Below are 25,780 nucleotides of genomic sequence, written 5' to 3' on the forward strand. Positions count from 1 at the left end.
AGAGGGTCCTAGGTTCTGGGAGAAGGCCTGCATGGAATGTAGAAGCAGGTATAAAAATTTTCAATTCATAAATAAAAGACAAATTATAGTGTTATTTGGAGACACAACTTCAGAAAAGGAAACGTACATTTGAAGCTCAAGCAAGCTAATCTATGTTACAGTAATAATATATTCAACTAGACTTCTAGAATTGTCATAATTCATTTAGCATAACATTGCTTTTGTCTGTACATATTTGGAGCACTTTATCTGGTCTTAATCACCCAGTTAATTCTACTATCCATTTGGTGCTTAGGAACACTTAACACTAATAAATAGATTCTCTTTTCTTATGAAGAATATATGGGGGAAGAGCAGATGCATTCTAGCATAAATAAGTAAAATGAAACAATATGAGTCACATTAAGACCTAGTTTGTTCAACATGACAAGCAATGTTATAGTTTGATTTGTTCTTTGTAATCTGTAATTTGTGATTTAGTTTGTTGGCATCTAGCCAATTAAAGTTTATTTATCAGACCAGCAAACCATGTCATTTACCTGCTATGTTAATGTGTATGGATCGCATGCATTCAATATGTGTGACTGCAGCTGTACTATCTGCCATTCTTTCATCAGACCTACGCTTTATGATGATAGTCTAATAAACTAATGAGATAAGAGTATTACGACAGCAGTTGTCATAAAAGGCAGGGAAGAAAATAAATGTGACTAAACTGGTTAGCAAAAGGACAACCAGGAAGAACAAAAGATGACTGAGAATCATGCTGGACTAGGCTTTGGAGCTGCTTGAAGGCTTGTTTGTTCCTACTTTACTTGGGCTGAAGAGTAACAGAGTTGCCTGAATACCGCAAAGTAGTAGAGAAAGGAAATGGTAATCTGCACCAAAGGTCCACATTCTGGAAGACAATTGAAGATAATGGTCTGCCAGTCTGAGATATTGCTAACCAAGTTAATGGTTTCACTTAACTCTACAGGTGATAGAAAGAAGAGTTGGAAATAGCTGTCTGCTGTAGAGTCATAATTGTGACTTGGGAGGAAAAGGATTAAATTTGCAATACTGGTACAGATAGCAATAAATCACTCCTGGATTCCTATTCCTTTATGGCTGAAACAGAAGAATGGATGAAGGAAAATACTGGTTTAACTGTCTGATTATAATACCGTATTTCCCTGAAATAAGTGCTTGGCCTTATTGTTTTTGAGGTATAGGAGGCGGTGAGCATAGACACCTCATGGCTGCTGCTGTGTTGCAATATTTTTGGGGAGGGATTATTTTAGGGGGAGGGATTATTTTACCGCATGCGCTCAAAAGCCAGATTGGTCTTATTATCCGGGGAGGTCTTATTTTCAGGGTAACTGTACTATTAATTAATTAATTAATTAATTTCTGCCTTTATTATGGCAAACATATAATTAATCATTCGTACTTAAAGACAAAACCAACATGTTCCTGTCTCTTTGTGATTCAACTGAATGGTTTTGGGCCAGTCACTCTCAGCTCAACCCACATCAGAAGGTTATCTGAGTGCCTGACTCAGTTTGCTGGTTTGCGTAATGTATTTAACCTCAGCAACGTATGGAAAAGTAACAATTTATGGCTGGCTAATCCTATTTTTTTTCCAAATAAAATAATCAATTAATATTCAATTACCCAACTCTGTTTTTCTGTAATAATAAAATGAAAAGAAACAATTGATAGCAAAGAAGGAAGAATTTACCTTGTATCTCTACAATAGTAAACAAGCAGCACAATCTACTGATAAATTCTGCTGGAAACCTACAGCAATGTGTGAGAACCACCCAGAAGCAAAAGCATGTCTTCAGGCATAGTTTATTTACTTAATAATTTCCATATATTTCAGCAGGGTTTTCTCCGGTTAATAATTTCCTCAGCACATTTTTTTATAGAAGTATTTTGCCATTAATATTGGCTTTTTACACAGCAAAGAAAAAGTATTTCTGACCCTTTGCGTCGAAGCAACACTGACACAGTTGCATTGCTTCATCATATAATGCACTGGAAATATTTTTTTTCCTTTTGTGGGTGAGGTGGAGCAGGAAATAAAATCATTTCAGTAAAGCACTAGTAGATGGTCATTTGATTGTTATTAACCAATAGTACAAAAGTACCCTTCCAGAAAATGGACAATCAAATAACTATTACATATTTTTCCACACGCACATGTAAAATAACTGTTTTGGACATAAGCGAAAAGACAGTTCAGCATTATATGCATGAGCAACAGTAAAACTTTGGAATACGTTTTTGGAACTTTGATAAGAGAAAAAAAATGTTCTCAAGCCTTTCTTTGAACTGGCAAGGAAGCTATTCATGATCTTCACATAGTCTGAAGTAATTATAATTATTTGAAAGAAGTTATCCAAGGTTTGCTGCTGTTTTAGAGCCCAAACTTTGATAAGTTGCCAAATATAATTTCCCTTTTTAAAAAATCTGCACATCTTTTTTTTAACTTTTAATAAAAGTTTAAACAACTTATAAATTAAGCACAGCTATACTAGGAATAGAACCTCTTATGTGATCAGAACATTCAGAAATATATAGTCCCTTAGTGAACTTGTATGTTCACAATTTGGTTCTGAACAATATTTTTTTCTTCCAGAAAACCTGGTGAAACCAGTGAAAAATTAAAACAATTAAAAATAAAATACAGGTTTTATTTTTTAAAAATCAGTGTATTGTTTGAGCTATTGAAAGTATTACAAAGCATAAGTGCTAAAAAGCAACTCTTAAAAATACATGTTGAGCAAATGACAGAATTGCTACTATGATTGTTTTGATTTTTACTCCTATAAATAAATGTTCCCTAAATATATGTGCAAATGCAATCACAACTATGATCCCAAATCCCAGGACAGGTGCAATCAGCTTTTTAAAAAATCTAACTCTTATTGAGCTTCTGTTGAAATTTGGACCACATACATTATTTTGAATATGCATTGAGAAATCAGAGTTAGCATAGCTAGTTAGTGTTCCTTAACCCTATGTAATCCATAGTGGCAATCTTTAAAATGTTCATAATATAGTAAAGTATGAAGTAATTCATGTATTGGAATATCTAAGAGATAAACTATTCCTATATATAAAAGAGCTGTAAAAGAGCTAGTTTGGTTTACTGCTAAAACTCTGAACAGTGAAATCTAGCCACACCTTAGGAACAGAGCCAACTGGATGACTTGGCTTCACTTATTGGCCACATAGTCCAAAAGGTGTTTTTCAAAAGGCTAATGGTGGAAAGAATATAAATATAAGAATATGAATCCTTCCATTCCTCACCATTCAGTCAGAATCAAAGAAGCTTGTTGGATGAGAAGCGAAATGTTTTCAAGGAAAGAACCAAGAAAGTCCAGTTGCCTTTTGAAAAGACTCTTTGGGACAAACATGACGTGGTTGACTAAGAATCTCCAGAGACATTATTGACCACATGATTAATAACCGCAGTGATTCACTTAATGACCACGGTAAAAAATGATCATAAAATTGGGCCCAGTCATTAGATGACTGCTTTATAATTGCACCAATTTAGAATGAATATTCTGGTCCAATTGTGGTCTTAAATCCAGGACTACCTATATGTTTTAATGTAATGTCTGCAGATAGACATCGGGTAACAACAATAATTGGGATGAGGAAGTCCATCACTAACCAACACGGTTATAAAATGTGTCACCTGGCATTTCCATGTGAGGTCATTAGGCAAATCCTGTGTTTGTTATGATGTCACATGGTTACCATTTGTGACCTGCTGGTTTCCCCATTGATTTTGCTTGCAAGAAACCAGAAATATGGTTGCAAATGGCAATCACATGACTACAGGACATGTCATGCAGTCATGTGATTGCATATAGTGTCATAATTGCAAGCTAGTTGCCAAGCTATAGCACTTAAGACTTATATACTGCTTCACAGTGCTTTACAGCTCTCTCTAAGTTGTTTATAGAATCAGCATATTTTAGTGAAGGATGGAAGGCTGAGTCAACCTCAAACTCCAGACTGTGGGCAGAGTTAGCCTGCAATACTGTATTCTAACCACTGCATTCCCAGGCCAGCACCCAAATTGTGAACATGTGACACACACACACACACGAGATGCCACGACAGGTGCAACTTTAAGGACCATCTGTAAGTTGCCCCATTCAAAACTTTAATAAATTGCTGAATTAAAACTGTTGCTGAATGGGTGGCTATTAATCAAGGACTATCTGTATATAGAACATAGGTCACTGAATACAGCACATCTAGTTTTTTAATATGCAGAAAAAGTGATCTTTTTCAAGGTCAAACCACTAGTCAATTGAATGGCTGTGGCTGTTACTTGAGGCATTACATTAGGTTTTGCCATTCTACTTCCTGAGGTCTTTAATTAGAAAGAATGGGGACTAAGCTAGGAACTTATATACTCTCTTATTAAGCCATCCTTATTACTAGCCTGGGTATCTTTTTTCTTGAATTACAGATGCAAGTCTTTTCCTATGCAGAAAAAAAGAAGAGTAATATAAAATAAGCATAATAAAATTATGTTAGAGTTGCTAAAATGACCTGTAAATGTGGATTTTTTTCTGCTGACTTCATATTGAGCTATGATTACGCAGCAGTGGGCTGCTTGGAGGCTATTAAGGAAATGAGCCTGGAATAGATAATGAAAAGATAAGCCTCCTTTTGAGTAAATATTTTAAAGTATGTCATTAAGTTACATGTGTACTATCCATAATGGCCAAAGAATTATTTTATGTGTGCCTGAAGTGATTTTTTAAAAAATCTGTTAAAGTTGACAATTAAGCTTGACATGCCATCTATGTTGTTTGAAAAAGCTGTTTTTGAAAATTATTTCTATTTTAAGAACTAGAGTGTAAGTGGGTATAGAAGTAGGAGCACAAAGTTCTCTTAAGCAGGCGTAATAGCTGTGGTTGGTTTAGATTCTAGTTAAGATCTCCAGGCAGTCAATTCCCTGGCTCAGAAGTAAGAAAGGGGAAAAGTATAAAGCAAAGCCAATAAGGAATTATTCCCCCTGAATCAGACCCAAGCTTCAGAATGTAAGAGTATTCCATTTTCTTTGAGAGAGAGAGAGAGCAGCTGATGCTTTCCTGATCCCACAAGCATTTTTACTTGTTTTTCTTTCATTTTTAGAAAACAGAACAGTAGAAGCTAACTTTTCCCAGTTTCTCTAGTGTCTTGGCTAAACAGCGTTGCCATTACAGTGAAAATCTTCACAGTTTTTAAAGCTTTTAATCACACTTTAGAAAAAGTTTGGAAAGGAAGACCAAAGTATCTAAACACTCATGAGCAAAATAAAATAAAATAACTCTATGGAATCCACTGATAATTCAAAGCACAGGTGTCTTTAAACCACAAGAGGTATTGTCCAGTTATTGTAATATGAACCATTGTAACATGTTTTAATACTAATATCAGGTTGGATTGTTAGAAGAATTGACTCCTGAGAAAAAAAAACGTTTAGGCAGAAAAGGGTCCATTTTCAGCTGCTGCTGTGGTAGTTTTAAAAAAAGCAATGCCCGTCTAAGTTTAGAAGGGATATTGTGATACATAAATCCTCAGTCGAATGACAGAACTTCCTCTGAAATTGACGACAGTGTTAACCGTGACCATCTCCAGGTCCAACACCATATCACGTGGCCCCTTCAGAGGACGGGTCATCACAAGAGTGGCACTGATAGGTCCAGTTTGCTGCATGGAGAAAGCCAAGGAAAAATGTTGAAGCACTTCAAGCATAGGATGTGGCCAAAAGCTGTCTTCTTAAATATATGTAACAAATCATGGCTCTGTTATGGAAGATTTATTTTTGTTGGTGTCTGGAGGCTGTGACCATAATCACTATGAAGAACACTTATAGCAGATCTGTGCCAAACCAGAGTGTGGTGTTGGTACTGAGCTAGAATGTATTGGTTGGGGGAGAGAGGATTGCATCTGAACTGAGTCCTGCACCAGCAGTTTGCACTGAAACCAAGTTGCCATTTCACTTCTATAGATCTAGTGTTGGATAAATGTGTGAATGCAAAGAACTGTGACTCACATTGACTACTGCTTTTTCTGGTTCCTTTTTTTTAATTGTCTTTATTTGCTCACTGCTACTAATGTTCTGCAAGAGTTGGAGTAGCAAATAGGATGGATATTTCCCTGCCTTGTGGGGAAGGAACAGATTGGGGAAATAGTTCAAAAGAAAAGAGGCAGAGGTCAACGGAGGATCATATTTATTTAATAACTGATTATTTAAACAACTGATTTTTCACCTGATTTGGTTCCCATTTTGTGCAAACACAAAATGAAATATTAGAGCCAGTCTTGGTTTCCAGGGAGTGTATAAATTTAGTTTCAAAGAAATAGGTGTCTGAATTGTTCCCTTGCTTCTTTCCTTCTTTCACTGATGGAAGCATTTGAGAGGGTGGAAATTGCTTTGTCAAAGGCCACTTAAAATTACATCCCCATCTAGCCCTTCATAGTTTGCTGGGGGGAAAGACTTTAATTCACTGTGTCAAGTTCTGGAGAAAATTAAGACTCTCTCTTCTGCATCACTGCCTATTCTAAAGTGCTCAAAAATAAAATGAGTAAGGTGGAAATTCCATCTAATTAACACCATTTTCCCAATTAGCATATAGCTCCCTGAAAAAGTCACAAACAGGTTGTTTTGGAGGTAACATACATGTTATCTCCAGTACTTGCTGAATAAAGACAACTCTGCCTGTGAATGTCTGAAAATGTCTTTTTCTTTATCTCAGGTAATGGCATTCATCTAGTGTTTTTTATAATATGAATATTTTTGTGATTTTACTGTTTAAACAGTAACCTTAAAATAATACAGATTATTTTGAAAAGAAGACGATGAAAGGGTCTATTCGTAAATCTCACTCACCCGCATATAGAATTCTCTGCCTTCATTTCCTGATTTAATCTGAAAGATGTAATAAGCACCAGGATAGCGAGAGGTTGCTTGCATCTGAAATACATCAGCGGGCACAGTACGTCCTGATACATCCATGTCTCTGTACAAGATGGTGAATGGCTGGTCTCTACAGCTAGGGTTTTCAGTCGGACATATACAATGACTGATAGAACAAAAAGAAGAATACTATTATTATTGACTATGGTTGCATAGTTAGCCAAATGTCTAGGTGGCACTTGACATTTTTGTCCATCTATCAACTTACAAGAATGTGGTATATTTTTAATATGGTTTTAATAAAACTTAACAAATGTATTATGGTGCATTATGGTGAACTGTTATATCAGCAATAATTTCATACTTTTATTGTTTTTGCTGTTATGATCAAATTAATATAAGCAAATAAGGATGCTACTTTCTTTGTTGCTGAACAGCAAACACATGAGTGCTATTTTTATGCTGAGATAGTTAAATCTTGATGTATCTGTTTGGATGTTTTAATATTTTATTTTGTATTTTATTGATCTACACATTTTGCAAATGGCCCAAAGATTTGTTATTGTTGGTGGTTATTGTTATTAGAGTATTGTGTTGTTACATTATCCAGGAGATCACAATGCTATTGCAGAATAGTAGTTTGGCTACCAATTTACCAGCTCTGTTGTGACACATGCTTATGCACTTCCTATGGTGCACCACAAGAAGGCAAGCTGGCTTCATATCAGAAAGAAAGATAAACCACTTCTGAGCATCACCCAAGGCCCCTTTCCTTCCCTGGAGCTGCCTTGCAAATGGCGTCACAACCGGGAAGATTCAGATCCAGCAGGAATCTGACTGTCTGCACAAAGCACCAACTCATCTCTCCACCAAAGTGGTATCTATTTATCTACTATTTATCTACTCACATATAACATGCTTTCAAAGTGCTAGGTGGACAGAAGTTGAGGCAAGTGATGGAAGTTCACCGCATCTCGCCACAAAGTGTTAGTACTTGAACCACTGAAGCAAAGTGTCAATAAGCTACTAAGCTACCACGCCTCTCAAAGGCTTGGTCAGTGGATGATGTGAAAATATAAAGAATAATATTAAGAGTAAAATATTGCAGAACATAAAAGGATAGTTTTCATTTCAAAAATAAGATGACAATCCTTGTTATAATGTAACATATATGATAAAAAAATGAAAGTAAAAAAGCTTATCAGGTTTATTCCATAACTTATTTAATTTGGTCTGCACAAATTATTTGAGCATAAATTATTGTCAAAATATTTAGTGTTTGAATTCATAACTCTAAATTCAGGCATAAATCATTGCCTGAAGAAACATTTTAAAAATGTTATTTTCCATTTCTTTTGTTTCTCTAGGTGTTTAATTATGTATATGAAACTGCACTTTTAACATTGAAAAGAGATAAGAGACGACTTGTTGGGCCTTTAACAGAGGTGGGTGATAAGCAATATATTAATAAAATTATTACAAAATATATCTAATTAAAAACTGAATTGTAAAGGCAATTTTATATATTACAGGAGAACATGATTATGGTAAATGCTCATTGTTTCTTAAGCACTTCTATTTCACTTGTAAATAGGTGAGTATTCTGCCATCTGGTGACCCAATAAAGAACTATTTTATAAATTTTTATTATTGAATATTTCCATTCTGAGAGGAGAAAACTTGAAGGAATGAGCTTAGAATGAAACTATGGAAAATTACAAACCATGCTGACAAGTATTTTGTATATTTGAAAATGCTAGTTTAGAAAGATGTGCATGTCATAAAAACTGCATTTTTAGCTATTTGCTATTTCACAAACAGCAAGAAACTGGATTTGAAAATCACTATGCACTGAACAATACAAGCCTTGATATCTTTAGGAAATAAATATTTTCAGTCATTGGTGAATTTCATATTAAGTTCATCTCTCAAAAAAATAAAAGAAAACATTCTGAAATCAAGATTGAATAGGGTTAACTACCAAAAATAGGAAGTGCAATTTGAAAAGTAACCAATTTGAAAAGTAGCCACATTATACTGTACAATGTGCTTCCTGGAGAACATGATTGCCCTAATTTTTTCTATTACATATTACTCACTTTTCATTGATCCGGATATAAGGATCATCGCATCTTACTGGATCTAGGCATTTGAATCCTCCTTGGACATTAAAACATGTTTGCTGCACATTACAAGTGTGATTCCCAACTTCACATTCATTAACATCTAAAACAAAGAAAAAAACAGAAAACATGGCATTGTAATAAATGTGTTAGTGCACATTGTTCATTCATAATATAAACAAAAGTTTTTAAAAACTTGTAGGGTTGACCCCAGTGATGGGATTCAAATTTTTTTACTACTGGTTCTGTGGCCGTGGCAAGGCTTGGTGGGCGTGGTTTGGTGGGTGTGGCAGGGGAAGGATACTGTAAAATCTCCATTCCCTCCCCACTCCAGGGGAAGGTTACTGCAGAATCCCCACTCCCTCCTGATCAACTGAGACTCGGGAGACAGAGAATAGAAGGAGGCAGGGCCAGCCAGAGGTGGTGTTTACCAGTTCCCTAAACTACTCAAAATCTCCGCTATCGGTTCTCCAGAACTGGTCAGAACCTGCTGAATACCATCTGTAGTTGAGCCCATAGGATGAAAGACTGGGGTCTCCCACTTCTGGGTCTGCATATTCTGGCCCTGCCTTCCTGGCTTTGAATAGCAGCCTGGTGATTTGGACTGCCAGTTCATACCCTGCAGTGACTTACTTACAATCTCCCTTTAATCCCTTAATTCTTAAAGACTGCAGAAATTCAGTATTGGAAATAAAACAACTGTAATGCAACATTCAGATCACAGTGATTTATTACACTTTGCTTATTCTTTGCATTGAGCAAGATTATAAACTGCTGTAGAAAAGCTGTAAGATTCCTGGTTAAAACATTAATCTATTTCTATGGAATAAAATAGACTCTTGAAATAGATATTTTCCTACTTCATTCTACTCATTCTACCTGGATTAACCCTTTTCCTGGAAACCAATAAGTTAATTCCATGGCAAACTAGGGAACGCCACTGATTTATGGCTTGGTCTAGCAACATCTCTTGAATATGCTTCCTTCCATGATGTCCCAAATTTCCAAAAAGCCCCCAAATTCATGAATCCAACAAAGAGGAGGCAGCTCTTTTTATATATATATGATAGAAAGTCTGCCTGAGTCTCATAGTTTGTAGTCTGAATATTTGCCATAAAGGCTGGGAGGTTTTACATGACTAAGGTTTATGACTGCATAATTTGCAACAGTCCTATCAGATAGTCCCCTTCCATAATATGACATTTAGTATGTTTAATGGAGTCTTTTCCAAACCATTATTCAATGTTTGGTGGTCTTGGACGTATTGGGTTTTAATTCCTGCTTTCAGTTAACAATGATAGCAATATCATCTGATATAAATCTAACACAGCTATGGAGAGTAACAGATAGGGATATTGGAAATGGATCATGAAAATTTGGACTTGAATCTCATCACTACGAAGCTCACTGGGCATCCTTAGGGAGCTTATGTACCCACAACTTCATCCATGTTTCCATTATGCATAATATTGAAGAATGAAGCTTTCTGATGTGTGAGAACAATAACTGAACAATGATCACTACAGCAGATTTTATAAGAAGAATAAAAAAAAATGCTTTCTCTGAGTTTGTTTAGGAAGTAAGGCAGAAGATCAGCACTTAGCTGCATTTGTTTGTGTGGAAAGTGGAAGCTGGGCTTGGCCAGATGCAAGGCATTGCAAGATGAGGCAAGGTGAGATCGGCAGAGGAGCCTGGAAGAGCCAACAACCTGAACACTGCTAGCCAATTGATGTAAAGATAGTTTGTCTCCACAGTGCACCAAGGATAGGTGCGCAAGCACCAAATGGAATCAATTAGCAATCTAGGCTGTCAGGACTGCATTGTATCTAGTATATGTAGACTTCCCTGACATTGTGTGCCATACGCTAAATAAATAAATAAAACAATCTCTTAAATAATGAGCAATCAGAGGGATAAAGAGAGAATATAGATCTTTATTTTTTATCTACCACCTGTTGCTCATCTGTGATAACTTCTTTCACTTCTGATATAACTTCTTTGGTTAGCCAATGGACATAACTTCTTTCACTTCTGATAATTTTTCAGAGTAGTACATTTAAAACAAAATCATCACTCTTGTCTTTAACAAACTAAAACAAAAATCCTTTTTTTCTTGCTAATTGCCATTGACAGGCATTGGGAACTAATAATTGAAATATGTTTAAAGGTAAAAGTTCCCCCGCACATGTGTACCAGTCATTTCTGGCTCTAGGGAGGGTGCTCAGCTCTCTTTCTAAGCTGAAGAGCCAGCGCTGTCCGAAGATGTCTCCGTGGTCATGTGGCTGGCATGAATAAACACCCAAGATGCACGGAACACTGTTACCTTCCCACCAAAGTGGTCCCTATTTTTCTACATTTTTAACATGCTTTCAAATTTGAAATCTCTACAAAATGTACTAAGTTTTTAATTGTATGGGCTTTTTGTCACAGTTTCTAGGAAGATACTTGAAAAGTTTTGAAGGCATCACTTGGACATGATTTTATTATAAAGAGAAGAATTTAGGAGAGAAGACTATCAAGCATCAAAAAAGGATCCCTGCTTTTGTAATTTGACTACTAATGAGTAAATTGTATAATTCATTATGCCTCCTCTTATGTTTGGGGCCTCTTTCAACCAGTCTGTCAATATAACCAGTTGAGTTTATGGAGACTTGCAGTAGTTAACCTCTAATGGCTGGTTGATCTTTGTGATGTGAGCTCACTCGAGTTCATTCCATATTATTGCATACTATGAATGTGAGTTCATAATATAGTACTACAGTAAGTAAGGATAGGCTTTGTGATGGTTTTTCTCACCTAAATTTTATTGTCTGTGTGGATGTCAGATGTACTTTGGAAAAGCCGAAACAATTATCCTAGGGGACTTTACAATTCATGTTGGGGGCTGCCGTAATTATTCAATGAGTGATTACAATGCTTTCTTCTCTGCCTCCTTTGCATCTGCAAAGAGCAAGCCAATATTGCTGTTCCACACATTGCTAAGGATCTTCTCCATCAATATTTTGAGGGAGGGAGCTGGAATAGATTGTGAGCCATTAATAATATTCTTTGCAGGTAAGTTAACTAGCTCTGCCTATCGTGGATATCTTATTTTATTTATTTAGTTAGTTAGTTTGTCACTCATGTACAAGATGATAGGAATAAGAATAAACATAAATAAGAACATGGGAAACAAGTACAAATAAATGGGAACAGTAGGACAGGAACGTTAGGCACACTGGTGCACGTATGCACGCCCCTACTTACCATTTAGGATTGGGGTTAGATCAACAGTAGACAGTTTAAGGTCAATTATGGCGGTTTGTGGATGGTTTGAGGATCTTAGGAAAAATCATGCAGATATAACTTTGGCAGATGTGTACGTTTATATATTTGTTTAATTTTCCAGTTTGTAGGGGTAAATAGGAGGCGTGGAAAGGTGAGGGCAATTACCTGTTGATCTTTTCCCTTTCTAGGTGGGTTTCACCATAAATTAATAACTTATCTGTTTATCCAAGCCCTCTATTGGTTTCTTTATTTTCTTTTTATTATATGCCCTAATTACTGTTATTATTTTTTATTAATTTGTTTTTGGTGTTTTAGTCATTTCAGGGTTTTTCTGTTTCTATTGCAATTTCCCCCTTTTTAGCATAATCTTTTGATAATTTCTTCAAGTTTTTAAATGAAAAGTAGTATAGAAATGCAGCAAATAATTATATTAAAAATAAGCATTTAGTACATATAGGTTTCATTAAAAATGTTATTTTTCATTTAGGAACTCAAAGCAGTATGCATCACACTTCCCCTATGTTTTTCCATAATATTTAATTTTTTATTTAATTTATCAAATTTCTACACCATCTCTTGTAATAATAAATCCTGTGAAGTAGATTTGGCTGAGAGAGGGTGACTGGCCTCACAATCTTGATAGGTGCACTACATCTTCCAAACTACATTAAACCTGGGTTTACCCATTTCTAGCTCAACACTTTAATTACTATACAAGACTGGCTCTCATTTAACATTTGATCAAAGCCTGCACATAAAAAAACAAAACAAAACAAAAAACAGATGGAACTTTGATTAAGCCATGGTAGCTGACATCTTGAACTTTTAACCATAGCCTGCAGATATCCCTGATAGAAACTGAGTTTTCACTAAAAGTCTTATACTATCCTTTCTCAGTTTGGATATAAATGTATAAACAATTGGTTGTCTGTAAATCTACTTATTTGTGTTGCATTAGCTATGCCAATTGTATTGCTTTTTGGAGGAAGAAAGGCAACAAGCTTAAGCATCTTGGCCTCTTCCTAAATATGAAGTAGAAAATTTATGAACTACTGGTATGGTACACTCACATGAAGGATATGTACCGAATAATCTTATATGTATACCCATCAGCAAACAAACAAAAACTACTGAAAAGGAAATTGTGTTATAAAAGTTTAGTTCTGCCAAGTAAGTCAATCAACAGTTCTTTTGAAATGTGCTCCCTGGATGCACAAAGAAAAGTTTTGCAGCCATAAAATACTTGCAGAATGTTTAAAAAATCCTCTGCTAGTAAATAAGAATGCAATTAGTATAGAATCAGTTTTCTCCATAAAAACCTTCCCCATTGCAAAATATGATGCAATATACAATATGTGTAGAAAAGTATTAGGTAAACTTTAGCTGCTCTGGAAAATAGTTGGTTAGCCAGAAAATCCATTAACATTTCTCATTTAGTTATGCTTCAGTGGTATTGTGTAATAGCTTTCAATTCTATCTTTTTGTAATGAAGTTTGCAACATCTGATTCCCTTATGCATTACTATTATTTCTACTATTTACAGAAGAGTAACTACTGACTTATTTGCCCTCTAATTATATTTAAAAGACAAAGTGTATGGAATATTCTTACCCTGACATCGAGTGTCCTCAACAAGAACGTAGCCAGACGGGCAGAAACAGTAGTAACTCCCTGGCTGATTAATACATTCATGCTGGCAGAGAAATTCTGAGAAACTGCATTCATCCATATCTACAAATATAAGAATATGAAAAAAAAGTTTGCTCATTCTTGATAGAAATGCTATTACTTGTTATCTAAAATTGCTATTAGTTAATAGGGATTAAAGCTCCTGAAAAATAGTTGTAAGGATGCTTCATAACTGCTTGGATTGGAGTCAGGCTCATAGAAAATGACAATGTACCATGTAATCTTAGATAAGCCTGCAAGAAGAAATAACTTTCCATGTTCTATCAGTCTTGATTGTGCATTTGTCCACATCATATTCCTCATTATACAGTATAGTATAATTTCCTAACATACTAATTTTAATCTTCCTAATTATTTTTCTTTTTTCTGCTTACAGAATTCATTCAGAAATAAATTCACAATCTGTTCAAATATTGTCTATTCATATCGTGTATTTGTGATTCACAGGTTTTCTAAAACTCTCTCTCTCCTGGAAGAGGGATTCTGTTTTGTATAAATTATTCTGTAAAACAGGCTTCCATAACTTGGTACCTTCCTAATGTGCCATTGCTAGCTGGTAATTCTTGCAACTTAATTTTCAGCAAATCTGGACTATAGCATATTGGAAAAGTCACAAAAATCTTGTGAACATAAATAATTCAATGTCATTTCTACAAAGGGCTACTCAAGTAAAGAATTTTGCAATGTTGTGATGATTATGCAATCTTCACAAAGTTTGATGGAATCCAGATGCAATTTGTGTTACTTAATACATTTAGGGAAAAGAGGCCAAAAATATTTTAATGCATAAATCAAGTGGGAAAAAGACAATAATAGTTTAAGTCACTTTGACAATAATAGGGGAGAGGAAATTAAGACAGTCAATTGCATTTTTTTTTCATTTTTGGGCTCCTGGAATTAAATCTGACTAGCGTAAATTTATTTTCTGGTAATAAAGAAAGAAAGCTCTTTAGCCTGAAGATGCCATACGTAAAACCATTGTTGACAGTCTGATTCAAGTCTCTTGTGGACCATAATCAACCACACTGATATAGATTTTGTTTTACTATCCACACTAAGTTTGAGAAAGTATGGCATTTATATGTGCCAGTTGCTAAATTTATGAATGAAAATGGGGTGAAGGCAAAGATATTTAAGAGTGCTAAATAAAAGAGCATTGTTTTAAACCTTTGAGCAAGTTCTACATTATTTTTTTAAATAAAAAGTAATGTGAGCATTGAGATTTGGCACATAGATATAGTAATCCTTGGACTGTATAACTAATGAAACCAGATTCTGGAAAAAGGATTGTAAATGATATATTTATATTCATTATTTGCCCCAATAAGAAAATAAGCAGCTCTATCCTAGAGTGATGTGTCAAAAATAAGTGTTTAGAATGAGTTGTGCTAATTCTTGATCCAGTGCAACATTATGGGGAAAATGCTAATATAGGAAGATGCAGAAAAGTCAAATGTCCTTCTCCAGGTCTGGATCTTGAAGTGGTTTAAAATAACTTTCTACACATGTTCCTATAGCTTCCAGGAGGCAAAAGTAACAGTTACTTATATTAAATTGGAAAAAAGAGAATTCCCACCCTGCCTTGATACTCATTTTTTGCATTGCTTGAGTAGGCATTTTCATTTAAACAAGCACAATGGATAGGATATCATTTTCATATTAAACCAAATGCTTTGTGTGAACCCCCCCCCCCAAAAAAACCACATAATTTTCCAAATATAATTATATAATTTTTGCTGCTATTCTGGGCTCAAATTAATTGACTCAAGTAGTCATTTTTAAAAGCTTTTGTGTCTGATGCATTTCAGTTTCACTGCTGAAAACCAAGCAATCTGTAACTGAGAATGTTTGTGCAACAAAATATACACAGCTATAACCCTGGGCATAAGATTAATGTGTTTACTGTGGCATAGAGTTTCATGAATTGGAATCCACTTCATCAAGTATGCAAAGTTTTATCTGATTCCCCAAACTGGGGATGAACATGAAGTCAGAAATATCAAAGACAAATAATAATTGAGTATGAAAATTCAAAAATATTGTTAGGTTATACCAACCAGGGAAGAAGATTATTGGAGGTGCATCTCTCTTTGTACGTATAATTTTTTCTCATTCCTCCATAACCCCCCTCACCAGAGAGATAGAGTTAATAAATCAATAAGCTGATATAAAAGAGAGGCCCAGTTCTGAATGGCCCTGATGGATGGGTGGCTTTGCATGCCACAGATCCAAGGTCAGTATTGTTTGTTTGTGCTCTGTCCCCAGACAAATGGTCAGAGTGTCCTGTTTTACAGGGAGTAATTGTTCAGTGCTAATCACCAGCAGATATACTACAAGTTGTATTTTTATACATACACAATTTTTCAATTGATGGGAACTTCAGACCAGTGGTGGGATTCAAAAACATTTCTACCAATTCTGCCGGTATGACTTGGTGGGCATGGCTTGATGGGCATGGCAGGAAAAAGTTACTATAAAATCTCCATTCCCATCCTACTCCAGGGGAAGGTTACTGCAAAATCCCCAGTCAGCTGGGACTTGGGAGGCAGAGAATAGATGGGAGCGGGGCCAGTCAGAGGTGGTATTTACCATTCTCCAAACTACTCAAAATTTCCGCTACCGGTTCTCCAGAACTGGTCAGAACCTGCTGAATACCACCTCTGCTTCAGACCAATTATAATTTATCTTTAGAACTGAAATATTTTTAGAACAAAATAAAATTATGTTTAGAACTGAAGAACAAATGTGCTCATTGTATATGCTTACAGTTACTTTGTATGTGTCTTCAAATCAATCTAAACTTCTGGCAACTACAATATATAGTTAAGTCCTTTCAATTTTCTTGACAATGTTCTTCCGAAGTGATTTGCCAATGCCTTCTTCCTAGGGCTAAGAGAAAATGACTGGCCCAAGGTCACTCAGCTAGATTAGAATTCATAGCTTTCCAATTTCAAGCCCAGTGCCTTCAACGACTACATCAAATTGCCCCACTATTATTAGATACAGATATATTTTCCACTTGATTCAATTCCCAATTGAAAATTTCTTTCAGAATACATTCTTCTCCAAAGTTTGGTTTCCTTTCCTTTTTCTAACCTTAGATTTACTGTACTGTGGAATTATTTGAAATGATTGAACAGCGAATGTATGCTCATGATCAAGTTACTAATTGTAACACAGTTTCAGAATTTCTATCTTCAATGTTAAATAAACATGTTTATTCCCCCTCCAAAAAAGATTTATTACCTCCCAAAGTCAAGATGCTCCACAATAATTTCTACTTACCACTACAGCTGATGCCATCGGTCTCCAACTCATAGCCAGGATCACAACGACAAAGGAATGAGCCATAGGTGTTCATACAGTTTTGTACACATGGGTTGCTACTTGTACATTCATTCACATCTGTGGATAGTCAGTTCTTAGAAAATTAAGATCTTTCTCAAACTTTAATTAATATTTACAACTTTGAAAAAATATCTACAATGAATACTGCAATCTAAGCGTACTCTTAGATGTTTATAATAATAATATAATTACTTCCCACCCTCAAAATCCTAAAACTAGAATCCCTCTTTATTTCTGTTTGGTTCTATTCCAAAGTAATTATGCACAGTACTCCAATCTTCATACAGGAGATCTGAATTTTTTTCCTTATCTGCTATTAGTCCACAGATGAGTATCTGCAACAATGTAGCAAATGTTGACCCCATTGATTGGCCTTCCAGATCATCTGTTGGTTAGCCAAATGTAACCAACTTTAATCAAAAGTAACCAACTTTTGATAAAGATTTGTGTGTGTGTGTATGGGTATGTGTAAGTGTGGAGATATATATATATAATTGGATGGTCTCTTATGACGAGCCGATGGACAGAGAATGGAAGCAGTGAACTTCCTCCCATATTTGGGCATATCAGGGGTTGTGACTTTAAACAAACAAACAAACAAACAAACATACATACATACATACATACATACATACATACATACATACATATATATATATATATATATATATATATATATATATATATACATATATATACACACACACATATACACACACACACATACATACACACACACACACACATACACTGTGTGTTTGTATACAAACATATATAAATCATGGTTACAATCTGGCACATGTGTATCAGTTGTTTAATCTCTCTTCTTTAGAGATAGTGCTCCTTTTCTTTCTCTCATTTAGGGACAGATATTTCAAAAAGTCAGTTTAGGATAAACATAGATTGGGGTAAAATATTTTTTCCCAATTTTCTCAACATTAACAATGTGAATGCCTAAACAACATTGGAAACTAATACAAGCATTGAAAAATGAATTAATACAAACACATTGTATTGCCCCAAGTACAATAAAGCATCCTTTAATGTGGTCTTAAGCACTATACATGCTATCAGAAGTTACTACTAAATATGTGGTACTGGACCCAGGAGGAATGCAGGCCAATGAGAGAGTCATTTATGAGCAGAAATCCTGTGATCATAGGTGGAAAAGCAGAAGACTCACATATAATTCCTTCTGATTTCCATATATTTATTAGTTGCCATGGTTCATAACATTTATTACATAGCCATTCAAAAGATTGTTCTATTTTTAAGCCAAATTCATTCCCCTGAAAAACTATTCTGTGGCTCAAGACATAAAATGGAATTCTACCAATAAATATTCCCTTAGTGCTCATGACCAATGACCCATTTTTGAACTTGCTTAATAACCATTTTATACAAAGAATCCAATTTTTACTGGCGAAGAGAGCTTATTTTTTCTAAAAGGAAAAAGCAGACATAAAGAATAAATGTAGAACATGCCACTTCAGTATGTAATTTAAAAAGTAGTAATAAATATATGTGTTGTAGTGGCTTTCAGTTCCCATTAAACATTAGTCATATCATCCCTAGGCATTTCCAGCCTGTAAATGTGCATATATACTTAAAGGTTGGAGTTTAATGCAGTTAATATTATATACATAATGTTATGTAAATACTGATAGAGGAGAATATTTGTAGCTCAGAGTTGAAATGAGATGCTTTCTGAACTTGGTAGAATGTTATATGAATGTTGACATGAATTCCTGCTTTTTCTCCCTCTCCCCTCCTCTACACAATACCTTGACACGATCTCCCATCTTCATTTAGCACAAATCCTGGGTTGCAGGTACAGGAATAGGAGCCAGCTACATTGGCACAGAGCTGCTGACAGTATCCATAGCGACATTCATCTATGTCTAGTAAAAGAATTGAATTAGAAGTGAAACCATTTGCCACATTGGAAAAAAATTAGAAGCCAATATCTCTTAACAATATTTATTAACAGACCTTAAATAATATGGTGTAATCAATAGTTATGTATGTTGTTCCTGCTATCAGATTGCATGCACAATTTTATTTCATCACATATTACAATCTCCTTTCATTTAAAGTCTCATTCAGCAGCTTACTACAGGCAAGTGGTATCGGCACTTCTTTATAACTGCACTCTATTTGCTTTTAGCCTAATTCAAGCCATGCAAGCAGAGATCAAACTGTTTGACATGTTCCTCTGAAGCACAGATCATTTTTGGCCATACTGCAAATCCTCTGGCAGGAACTTTGGCTGGCAATAAGCAAAATACCTATTTGAGCTTTTGATAAGCATAACACAGCTGGGCTGAGATATGAAGGGCCTGATTGCATGACCTGCTGATGAAGTCCAAAACTTTTTGCTTCCCGGGTTAATGAAACTGGTGCTACCCTTCCATTTCTATGTACAGATGTCAATTGGTTGGCAGTTGAATCTTATTTCATGCCAGATGACACAACAACACAATTGAGGAACCAAATGGTAGACAGTTATTTTCATTCTGTTAAGTTCTCTTGAGGAAAAGACCACTGAAATGCCTAAATAGACTTAAAGGTATATAGGGGAAGGCATTTTTGATCATCTTCATGAACTGCCAGATATTAGACAGAATATTCTGGGAGTTATACTCTAATGTACTAGTTAGAGGATAGCTACTTTAGATAATTCAATCTACTCTGGTGAAGTTCATATAAAACAGTTCATTACGTGGTTGTCCTAATTGAACATCTGTGGTTGGTAAAGCATGGCTTAGTTAAATATGCAAATTCAGGCAATTGTGCATTATTTAGCACAAATTTAATTCACAAATTCTTAATGGTCACAGATTGTTAAAATTGTGTTAAGATTGTTGGCAAATATTCAAAATCAGGAAGAAAGGAATAACAGATGGATGGATGAAATTAATAGAGAAGTAATAGTAAGGTGGGTGGCCAATAAATTTAATAATGAATAAATAATAAATAAATAACCAATAGATTATTTGGCATAACAGCTAACAGGTTGATTGTTGTCCGCTTGGTGCATGTATTTTTTTAAACATAGTTAATAACTTTGTTATCAGCTGAATGATAGTAAAAAAAATTGAATTGTCACCTAGAGCAGAAATGCAGAAGTATTAGGCATATGTCAAGGGCCACATGTGAAGTTCCAATTAAATTGATTTAGTGCTCATGCCTATGCACAAGAATCTAGCCAACTAATGATTATCACTATTTTGGCACTAGATAAGGGTTAATGGAATTCAAAATGTGTTGGACTTAGTCTGCTTATGCCACCTAGAAACTCTAAGCTTCTCTTTGACCCTCCTCTCCCCAGGCTTTGCCACCCCTTCTCCTACATTGGTGACTAATATTAGTAACACCTAATGCTTGGTCAACGTTTGTTCTTCCAACTGTTAAAGGATGTACTTAGTCATCCAGATAGCCCAAGCAAAGATTTGAATTTGAATGAGCAAAGAACAAGAAAATGATAATGCAGTACATAGAATATTGAAAGCCTGGATCCAAACACCTGAAAATGAAATTGGGAAGAGGAAGCCAATTGTAGCACTGTGCCTACTCCAGTTGTACGAAATATATATACATAATATGGTCAGTTTTAAAAAGCTGGAGAAACACAAATCCGTAGCAGTTGATAACATACAGTATATTATACATTCAGTTAAATATATATTATTTTACAGCCCAACGCACCATACCCAAATATTTTAGACATCTTTTAAAGTACACCCTACTTCATGTCTCTTTTGAAGAATGTTTCGAAGATAGACTCATAGTAACCACAGAATAGTCAGCATGACAAAAAATGATGATGTTCTCCATATCCAGAGCACATTCTCACTATTCCAGAGCTGGAGCCCAAGAGTGACTCCCTATGTATGCTGAGCCCATAATGATTTGGAATAAACTCATAGTTATCATGAAACTATGAAAATCCAAGCAAATCCTGAACTACACAGACAGCTGTTGGGTGTGCATGCGTGGTAGAACCCAGACGTTCTGCTTTTCCGGAACACGGCCCTGATGAGCACACAAGATTTGGCACCAATATAAAGGAAAATAATAAGTGGAGTATTCTAAAGATTTTGTTTCATTCTATAGAAAGAATAGAAAAATCACAATGCCTTGCAATTTAAAAGCACAATGCAGCAAGAAAGGAATGAAAAGAAACTCCTTGCTTATTCATAGATGAGAGAGAGAGAGAGTGTGTGAGAGAGATGAGAGATAGATAATAGACAGTCGGACAAACAGATACACAGTCTGGTCATCATGACTATATGATGAGCAAAAGTATGTGGCAGGAAATTGTTCTGAAGGGAGAGAAGCCAGCTATCTGCTGTTCCCAGTAAGGTTGTTAGACTGTACTAATGTATTTTACCATCTGATGAAATCAGCTGGAACTTAGACCACTGCAAAAGTTCAAAGCAGACCTAAAAGGCTGGAAAAACCAATCACAGCCAACAAAAGCAATGCATTCAAAGCAAAGAATCCATTATAGAACTTTCCTAGTGTTTCAGCTAGTTTATTCCTTTGATAATGATTGATCTAGCTCACATGTTTTTGGGGGTTCTTAAAAGATCACCCAAATTTCATGTCCTTTCATATAACATTTTTTAAAATTCCTCTTTATAGTTGGAATTCATGATCTCATTAATTGATAAACATATCATGAATGTGACAGTGGCAATGTAACACCATAATCTGGCTATGTGCTGGTATTGCGTAACTAAATAAGTAAAGGGAATGTTTTCCACCCTAATGAAGAGAGGAAAATATGTTAATCTCTTGATGTTGTTTATGTCTCTTGGAGTTTGGACAGAATCTGGAGAGGGACATTCAATAGTAATAGCAAGAAGAAACACTCTCAAGAAGTTCTCAAGTCATTACAGGTAGTACTCATTTTGCAACTGCCTCATTGAGCAACCATTTACAGTTATTACAGTGATGAAAAAATAATTTTGCAGACTTGTAATGAAAAAAAAGCTGAAATAAGGTAAGCACAGTCACGATTTCACTTAGTCACTATATCACTTAACGACCAAGTTGCCAGTCCCAATTTTGGTTACTAAATGAGGACTACCTGTGTTGAAAGGAAAACATTAACTACTTTGCTCAACTCCACTTGTAAGGTTAACTTCCCCCTTCTTTTCCCAAATTATCCTTACCATTTCATAGAGGTTTGGAAGGGGAGGGTCACTGGTATTTCTTCTGGGAATCCTGTAGGAATTCCGGAAAGCCATTTCTAAGAGAAGCTGATCCCATTGTAACCTACCTAAGCATTGGCCTTCTAAAAGCCAGTATCCTTCAGTGCAGGAACAAGTATATCCTCCTTCAGTGTTGATGCAGATTTGGGTAGGGTTGCATTGATGTGATTCAGTTGCACATTCATCGACATCTGCAATGCAGGGAATAATATAGGATTACTTGATTATTCAGAAGGAAAGCCACATTTATTTTAAGTTCTGGGTCCCATCCCTATGATACAGCATAAAAAGATTCATGTAACTAAATAAATCAAAAGGAATGCCAAAATAAAGTTGGAGTTGCTTTCAGGATGTCTCTGAGGCCTTGGAGATAATTCACTCTGTGCCAAGATCTGAATGGATCAAAATCATTGACAGTACTACACCCACCAGATACTCTGTCTCTTATCAAGTTGATTCAATGTCAGGGGGTGTTCGTAATTTCTTGTGTTACATTGACTGGTCCAATTCCTGGAAAACAATATTTCTGAATTCCTACCAACTCAGCATCCAGCATCCTGTTTCTGTCCTTTTTCATTACATTTGTTTTTACAGGGAAGAAAGCCCAAGGGATGGAAAGAGCTGCTGCAAAATCATTCTTCAGCATTATTTAGGAAACTGAGTGTAACAGTACTGTGCTTAGCAGTTGCAAAGAAAAGAACGTTAATGAGGTAGAGTTTGGGGAGAATCCTCATCAGTGGGGAAAAATTGGTGTCAATGATAAAAATGTATAGGCTGCCCATCTTATATACATGACTCTTGCCGGCTCACAATTAAAACACAATTAAAACAGAATATAAATAGTGAAACACAACCAAAATAGCCCAAACAAAAACAATGTAAAAATAGCAGCTAAGAAAACTCACAACCAATGACACGGGATCAGGCTTAATGACAAAACGGGGGTTTTATGCCCTGCAAAAAGCAGCATGGTTGGGGCAAGTCTAATTAGGAAAGAGATGTTATTCCAGAGGATGTGAGTCATAGCACAAAGCTACCACCCTCTTGGATGATGACAGGTGACATCTTTTCACAGACAGGACACAAAGCATGCCTCTCCTGCCATATCTCACAGGATGGATAGACAACACTGGGAGGGAATGGTCTCATAAGCACCATAACTGATGGAACTCCTTCCCTGACTTGGTGCCAATCTTACACAGCTCTATGTATCCACCTTTTTGGTGCTGCTTCTACTTCAGTGACAATTTTATGCTAAGAGTTAATTGACTTATTACTACCATGGACAATTATGATTATTATTATTATTGCCATTAATTTCAGTCATGTGATCAAAGGCTGAACAGTAAAATACAGGATATAAATGCTATTAAAAATTTTGGACCAATCCAACCCACCTCAGAAGATTGTTGTGAGCAAAATAAGAGGCAAGAAAATTAAGTATGCCTTGAATTTTATATAAAAAATGCAGGGTAAAATAATAATAATATTAATAATTGCTGATAATGAAGACAAAGAAATCTGGATAGTATCTGGAGACAGCAGAATAGAAGAAAAAAAATGGACAAAATACAAAGACCTGCAAATAGATATAGAACAACTGTGGCAAAAGAAAGCAAAGATGGTGGCAATAGTAATTGGTGCTTGAGTACAATCCCCAAAACACTGGAGTACCACTAACACCATCAGCACTGACAAAATCACCATCAGTCAATTGCAAAAGGCAGCTTTACTTGAATACATTCTACTGAATATTGTCAGTAGGAAAGGAGGAAATGCAGATAGTACTTACAACAGTTCACTTCATCACCATTCCATGTTACAACGGCATTGGAAAAAGTGAGTTATGACCATTTTTCTCACTTACAATCATTGCAGCATTCCCATGGTCACATGATCAATATTCAGACACTTGGAAACTGACTCACATTTATGACTGTTGTAGTGTCCCAGGGTCATGTGATCCCCTTTTGACAAGCAAAGTCGATGGGAAAACCAGATTCACTTAACAACCATGTTACTTTTTTAACAACTACATTGATTCCCTTAACAACTGTGACAGAGCTGAGGTGGCGCAGTGGTTAAGGTGCAGTACTGCAGCTACTTCAGCTGACTGTTATCTGCAGTTCAGTGGTTCTAATCTCACCGGCTCAAGGTTGACTCAGCCTTCCATCCTTCTGAGGTGGGTGAAATGAGGACCCAGAGGGCTGAAAGCCCTATGAAGCGGTATATAAGTTTAAAAAAAAAAAGAAAGATCATAAAATGGAGCAAAATTCACTTAACAAATGTTTCACTTAGCAACAAAAAATTGGGCTCAATTGTGGTCGTAAGTCAAGGGCTACCTCTATTAGTGAGAGTCATCATTCAGAACCAGAAACTGAGCCCATCTCTGTCTTCTGTAGCCCATATTTAACCTGAGGTCAAATTAGAAGAGGGGATTGAGATGAAATAAAAAATATAATATGAAAAAAGCAAAGACAACTGTTCTAGAAAAGACAGTAATTTGTAGGCTTATTGACTATAGGAAGCTAGATACACAAAACCCAAACAATATCAAATCAAACAAAGCTGAGAGAGAGAAAGAGAGAAACTACACACACAAGTGTTCCAAGGACATTCTTTGGCATCTTTTTGTTCTTTGGAAAACTATTAGCAAAGTAAATGGACCAGAGAGTATTATGCAAACACAACTTCCCCATTCAATTGCTTAGTTTAATGCAACCCACCAATCTGCTGCTAGAGCCTTGAACTGGGAACATCCCTGAAATATATAACCAAATACGGTTTATCAACTTTTTCACTTTGTCTTTTATAAAGAATTTGTCTGATGGGCCAAATTAGAAAGTAATCACCATGTGTGACCCAGAAGCAGATCGTCTGCAATGTTAATACTGCGTTAATATGAAAAAACAGCACAATTTCAATGTTAATTATAGTAACCATCCTTCACTCAAATGACCTTCTTGTACTCACTAACCATCCCTTTATTTACTTTAATACCCTTTATTTTAATTCCTTATTGGAGTCTGACTTTGTTTTGCACATAGAACTCTCTGAGAACGCTGGTCTTGAACAAAATTTGGCAGAATATGAACAATATTTAAGATAAATTAAATCTCTTCTTTTTAGACACTGCTCCTCTATACTGTCAGCTTCATGTTTATGTCATAACCTTTTATAATTTTCTCTGATCTACAGAAACACATTGTATATGATGT

The 25,780-nt window shown here is 35.6% G+C and overlaps 1 protein-coding gene across 1 annotated transcript in view; it reads right to left on the reverse strand.

The window, feature by feature from the left end:
• Positions 1–1,817: 1,817 nt before the first annotated feature.
• The window catches only part of FBLN5 (fibulin 5), a 49,435-nt gene continuing 25,472 nt past the window's right edge, over positions 1,818–25,780 (reverse strand). The window contains exons 5-11 of the mRNA XM_014061712.2: positions 22,631–22,753; positions 19,128–19,244; positions 17,281–17,400; positions 13,918–14,037; positions 9,016–9,142; positions 6,890–7,082; positions 1,818–5,706 (exon numbers count right to left, since the gene is read on the reverse strand). Coding sequence (XP_013917187.2) covers positions 5,545–5,706; positions 6,890–7,082; positions 9,016–9,142; positions 13,918–14,037; positions 17,281–17,400; positions 19,128–19,244; positions 22,631–22,753 — 962 coding nt within the window. The 3' untranslated portion in view covers positions 1,818–5,544. The remainder of the gene's footprint in view (positions 5,707–6,889; positions 7,083–9,015; positions 9,143–13,917; positions 14,038–17,280; positions 17,401–19,127; positions 19,245–22,630; positions 22,754–25,780) is intronic.

Source organism: Thamnophis sirtalis, unplaced genomic scaffold, assembly GCF_051295495.1.
Source record: "Thamnophis sirtalis isolate CommonGarterSnake01/CBP01778 unplaced genomic scaffold, rThaSir2_p1.2 scaffold_1, whole genome shotgun sequence".
In the NCBI taxonomy this organism is placed as follows: Eukaryota; Metazoa; Chordata; class Lepidosauria; order Squamata; family Natricidae; genus Thamnophis; species Thamnophis sirtalis.